This window comes from Chelon labrosus, assembly GCF_963514085.1.
Source record: "Chelon labrosus genome assembly, chromosome: 21".
NCBI classification, from domain to species: Eukaryota; Metazoa; Chordata; class Actinopteri; order Mugiliformes; family Mugilidae; genus Chelon; species Chelon labrosus.
The window spans coordinates 14,773,056-14,778,741 of NC_140354.1; the positions used below are offsets into that span (position 1 = coordinate 14,773,056).

Here is a 5,686-nt window from a genome sequence, read left to right on the forward strand (position 1 = left end):
CAGTTTTCCTGGGGTTCATCTTGCTTTCCCCTCATGTCCTCCGGGGCCCTGGACCACGACTCCCGCTTTGGCCAGTAACGCCCTTCCCTCCATCAACAATAAATCTGACAGCTGGAATGCAGCGCAGGCAAAATAAACGCAAATAAATTATATTTTCATTTGCGTTCCGCGTTTTCTGCGTATATACGCGAGCGAGGAGTACGTAGCGTTGCAGCTGATCGCAACTGCAGTGTAAAAAAAAAAAATCATTAATTCATTCATTCATTCATTCATTCAGAGCTAATAACTCACAGCAAAGCCCCCCCTCCCTCATCGCAGTCCATTTTTTAAGCTATTTACAGTAGGGCTTTCAAGAGGCTCAATCAGAAACTGTGGACAAGTTCCAGGGAAACAGGACCCAAGCACCCTGAAGAGCCTTTTTGCTTCACTTTTATTCACTCCTGTTCTTTCTCAAGAGTTCCTCCTGAAAGTATTTGGCAAACACTTGTGAAAAAAAAAAAAAGAAAAAAAAAAAGAGTTTGAGGGAAGAAAAACAACAAGTCGTTCTTTAGCCACCCACGCCCCATCTGCTGTGGTATTATCTTCTTTTATTATCTACAGATTATGTGCACTGATATTATTTCTGCAGTTTGGTCCGGTGGTCATTGTGGTTGTTGTTCTTGTTGTTTTTTGTTTGTGGAGCGCTGTGATATGAGACAGCGAGGGGGGGAAATCCTCCCCCGTGTGCATCTAATCATCCATTCAGGACCCTCTTAATGGCTTGTCAGTTCCCCTTGCCCTTCCATTTTCTGTCCAATTAATTCCTTTCTAGCTCTCCGGATAAAGGGACACAATGGGGCCCCTCCACAGCATAATGAATCATTAAAATTCAGCAGCGCGGCCCTGGCACTTGGCTTCTCCCTGGGCTGGTTAGGGACGGCTGCTTGGCATGCATGCCAGGGACAACTTGAGCATTCTACCCACTGGACCAGAGGAGATAGGATCTCGCCTCATTCCTTTCTCGTTGGTGGTTTGATGGAAGAAAAAAAAAATCGGACTATTTCGATAGAGGCGAGCACAAATGAAATGTCAACTTAAGACCCCGTAAGGTCTGAAAGTTCAGAAAAAAGGCACAAATGATAAAAATGTTACGTTTCGACATACGGTACGGTGTTTTATAGAATAAAATCTCATGCGTATAAACTTCTGCAACCCTCCAATTACATTCCTGTGAAGGCTTAATTACTCACGTAAATAGTTGTTAATTATATATTTCTCTCACAGTGCAGATGTTAAGACACTTAGAGGCTAATATGAACAGCTGCTATCCAGCCTGCACAAAGGCAAACCCAACAACGCTTGATTACTTGGATTAAATGAATTCTATTTATTAGATTTCCTTCACAAATCGTTTCCAGATATAATTAAGCAGCGAGAGCAAATAAATAAGAACGACAAATACAAGTTATGGAGAAAAAAAGTATCTTTTATTTATTTATTTGTTTGTTTTTTTAAAAATGGCCAGCGAATGAGTTAGCTGTGCACGTGTGTGAAACTCTAGTTAATAGAACAACAATCATTTTTCACAGCCTTTCCCCCCCAAAAAAATGATACACCATAATGATATACAAAACACGGTTCTGTGGACGGAAGGAAGAAAAAAAAACCCAAAACAACAAAAGTGTACGCTGCTCGCTCTGTACTCGTTTCTCAAACTGCGCGCCACAGAACGTTACAAGTCGAGGCCGGAAGGAATGATGTCAAATTAAGGACGTGATCAGGAGCGAAGTTGTACTGTCGGAGCCTCTGGAGCGGATTACCCGATTGTTGTGCTTCCTGAAAGTTTGTTAATAATTCCATTTCATATCGAAATACTGACAATAAGCGTTAGAAAGGCACGAAAAAACGTTTTATGCAAAGACTGCAGCAGTGAATTGGCACTTGATGGTTGATGATGCAAATATGGGCAAACACGCACTCACGTTCACTTTTTTTTTTAACCCTAAATCCTCTTTATTGAGCAAGTCCAGAGATCATTTTTGCAGTAAAAAGTAGTTTTGTGTCTCATTTGGTGCCGTGTTGTGTCACGGGAGACGTATCTCTTTCCCAAGGAAAGTGGCTCACACATGCATCTGTACGCCACGTTATCTCCCCGACACGCACACACACACACGTACATAAACATATTCATGTGTCGTCCGTCGACATATACAGGAGGTCCAGCTGACATGTCACTCAGAGTGTGCGGTGTTATTTTACCCCATTTCCTTTAACCCTAGATCATGACTAATCGCGATTTGCCAAGCATAGATTTCAGACACCTGTTCTGTCCTGTGTGAGTCTGTTGGTCCTGTCTGTTTTCGCTTGTAACTTGGAATGGAGATGTTTCTGGAAATTGGTCTTCAACGGAATAATAATACCAAATGCACTCTACTACTGTCCTTTACTTAATTTATCTTATTTTCATTAAAAGCCAAACAGTACTCTAAACAACCAAACCCACATTACATGTGTTCATCTACTTAAGAACAGAAAAAAAACAATATGCATAAACATAAATACATATAAGACTTTTATGCCAAAATGACACTAGATTCATAGGAGCCATTTATTTAAGACTGATCCACTTGATGCACGTGGTGTGCTGCGATATATCTCTGGCCACTAATGCAAATTTCACCGCAAATTCACATAATTGGTCCCCGCGTTCGTTCTTCAATGCACCGGCTTCGAAACGGAGTTGGGCCAAACCGGTTTGAGCCTGCGCAGTTCAGTGGCAGGCCTCTGCTTTACCTCGAGTGTGCACGCACGTGCAGTCTTTAACTGGAAAGAAGGGAGATGCACAGGATGTAGGCGTAGGCGATATGTCCTCATGGAGGAGTTTGGCTCACCGACAACACAGTTTCTCTGTAAAAAGTCTGTACAAGTGTGTTTTCGTCGCAACAATATAGCTTTGTATAAAATCAGCAGGCACTTTTTCTTGCGTTTGTTTTTTCGTGTTCAAATGGTCACAGGCAGCCTACGAGCACCTACGCACCTCTCCGCCTGCCTCCTTACTTCCTTCATTAGTAGTGCATCAATCTGAGTCTCTGGTGCAGACTTTCTGGTCCCCTTAAGGTCGAGACAGTGTGGTGTAGACGGGCTGGTCCCAGCTGGAGGCGGTGGGGCTGTGAGCTGGAGCCATGGACAGGCTGTTGAGGATCGGGCTTCCGTAGGGCCGCCTGGATGAGTGGAAGTAAGGGTACTGGTAGAGGCTAGAAGGGTAGCCGGAGTAAGGGTTGTAATAGTTGGAGCTCTGGAGGTCAGTATAGTCACACTGGGAGCTGGAGAAGGAGGGTGCAGCCGAGGCGGCCGACGTGGCCGAGGTGACACAGGCCTGGCTGCTGTAGGAGCCGTAATCGGAGTGTGAGGGTGACCCGTGGGAGTGCTCGCTGTAGTGGCTGGGGCTCAGTTGCTCCGTCTTAATGTGGAGACGGTGCTGGCCCACCTCGCTGGCGGAGGGAGAGGAGGATGACATGGCGCTCTTTCGGCTCCACGTTGGCCCGCTGCCGCCTGCGTGGCTGTATGAGGAACTGTAAGAGCTTCCGGGGACGGGACCCTGCCCGTGGCCGTGGTCGGAGGCCAGGGCGGAGGAGGCCGAGGCGTGGCCGTTGAGCGGGAGGTACTGGTCGAACTCGTGCACGTCGAAGGTCTCCATGTTGCTGATGACATCAGTGCTGAGCTCAGAGATGTCTACGTTGCTGAAGTCGATGTTTTGCCTGCTGCTGTCGACAAGGCGGCGGCCTTCGTGTTTCAGATCCGGCTTCATGCCGTGGTGCAGGTCTGTTTTAGGAGTGGTAGGGGGTGTAGGTGGACCGTGGGGCTGCCCTGAAAGGAAAATAACATCAGGAATAAAGTGTGAGGACTGATCACGCCGGATTATAAATGCATGAACTATTTATTTCCTCACACGGTTTATTTCCTCTACACGGTAGCCAGCCAAACTTGACAACGTACCTGCATGTTCAGGGTGGTGGTGCCCGTCAGTCATCCCCGCCAGTCCCCCCATCCCCGGTTCGGCTTTGTACATGTGATGCGCCAGCTCTGCTCCTGAGTCCGAGTCGCTCTGTCCCGGTTTCATGTTCTTCCTTCGCCGTGGTTGGTACTTGTAGTCTGGGTGATCCTTCTTGTGCTGAACCCGGAGTCTTTCTGCTTCATCTACAAACGGCCTCTTTTCACTCTCTGAGAGCAAGCTACGGTGACAAAAAAAGAAAAAAGAAGAAGTAAATAAATGAAATTCAGTCAAACTAAAGAAAGATTTAAGAAAAATTCAGTGCAATTGTTATATTTAAAGTTGCAGCTTTTATTTAATTTCAAAGGGGGCAGGTACAAAATGCAAATAAAATGGATTTCACGGTATTTTCTAAATGATTTACTACTGCTGTAACTTCAAATCTTATTTATGAAATGATAGTCGCTTCAGATTTCAAATTTGCAGCCTCCATTTGGCGTTTTTTTTTTTTTCCTTATAATCTTTTTTCAAATACTTCAATACTGTTTTGCACTGTTGTTGCATTTCTTTGGATGTTAAATAAAAGATTTCCTTACCGCCAAAGTTTCCCCAGTGTCTTGCTCAGCTCGGCATTGTGCAGGTGTGGATACTGGTCCGCCAGCTTTCTGCGGGCCGCCTGCGCCCACACCATGAACGCGTTCATGGGTCTCTTAACGTGAGGTTTGCTCTTCAGGGACCCGTTCCCTCTCACGGGCATGGGCACCAAGGACCAGTCGTATCCCTTGAGCACCTGAGAGACCGCGTCCCGTATGCAGGCTGGGAACCGGTCGTCATCCTCACAGTCCAGTTTCTTGCCCAAACCTGCGAGCAGGGATCCGTGGCCGTCGGAGCCCGTCGGCGAGGACGGAGCATCGGAGTCAGACTCGTCCTGGGACATGGAGCTGTTTGAGCCCGACGGGCTGCACGGCTGGTCGCTGACACACTTGTCGTGCTCCTCTGTCATTTTTAACATTATTTGTTCAGTCCTTCGGAGACGAAAATCCAAAAACTCGAGAAAAAAAAAAAAAAAAAAACTCTTTAGCACCGAGTTCTAGCGCTCAACAAAGCGACCGGTGCGCCTTTTACGCACGGTGCGCCACAGTAAATTCCTTCAAACAGTTTCAGTCAGTGCGAGTCCGTTGTTTTTCCCCTCAGCTTTCCTGTTTGTTTGTCTCGTTTTCCTAGGCTGTCATGAGGGGGGTGCGGTCGTGAAAGTTGTGCTGCACAATGTGAACTGAGGAGCTGCATGTTGCAGCAACTTGAGTCGGTGTTTTAAAATCGTCACCACACCTTCCGCCTGGGATTGGCTGCAGCAAATCACCACTTTCTCCTCATTGGTTCTGTTTTTTTCTTTTTTTCTTTCGTGGCCTTCATTATTATAATGATTTTCTTTTTTTTTTTTTTTCATGGTGACACAGTTCTGTGTGACAATTTTATAATGCTGTCAGAAAATGTAGTGAATCCAGAGTTTCTTTGCTCTCATCTGTTTTAAAACGCAGAAACCATCTCCACCGTCTGCATTTAAAACTAACATTTTGGAATATGACTTGATGTATGCATACTTTTATTTATACTTATTCATAGAGGTAAAAACCAATAAGTTGGCAGAATATATGTTTCCGTCAAAGATTACAAAAGCATACATCTGAGAGTTCAAGGGAACTCGATCTTAACAAG

At 45.6% G+C, this 5,686-nt stretch overlaps 1 protein-coding gene across 1 annotated transcript; it reads right to left on the minus strand.

Annotated features, from left to right (window-relative positions):
- Nucleotides 1-865: 865 nt before the first annotated feature.
- Nucleotides 866-5,223, minus strand: LOC311506576 (transcription factor Sox-8). Its single transcript, XM_084570582.1, has 3 exons — nucleotides 4,567-5,223; nucleotides 3,976-4,211; nucleotides 866-3,846 (listed from the first exon to the last, which is right to left on the minus strand). The coding sequence occupies exons 1-3, from the start codon at nucleotides 4,980-4,982 to the stop codon at nucleotides 3,092-3,094; spliced, it is 1,407 nt and encodes a 468-aa protein (XP_084426708.1). The 5' UTR covers nucleotides 4,983-5,223; the 3' UTR covers nucleotides 866-3,091.
- Between the last annotated feature and the right edge of the window lie 463 nt (nucleotides 5,224-5,686).

What these genes read in the sequence shown, in the direction of transcription:
- LOC311506576 (XM_084570582.1), bottom strand. Translation starts at nt 4,982, where the DNA reads ATGTTAAAAATGACAGAGGAGCACGACAAGTGTGTCAGCGACCAGCCG. An exon ending in ACACTGGGGAAACTTTGGCG is followed by an intron (nt 4,212 to 4,566) that starts GTAAGGAAATCT and finishes TTGTCACCGTAG; the next exon opens with CTTGCTCTCAGAGAGTGAAA. An exon ending in CCACCACCCTGAACATGCAG is followed by an intron (nt 3,847 to 3,975) that starts GTACGTTGTCAA and finishes TTTTCCTTTCAG; the next exon opens with GGCAGCCCCACGGTCCACCT.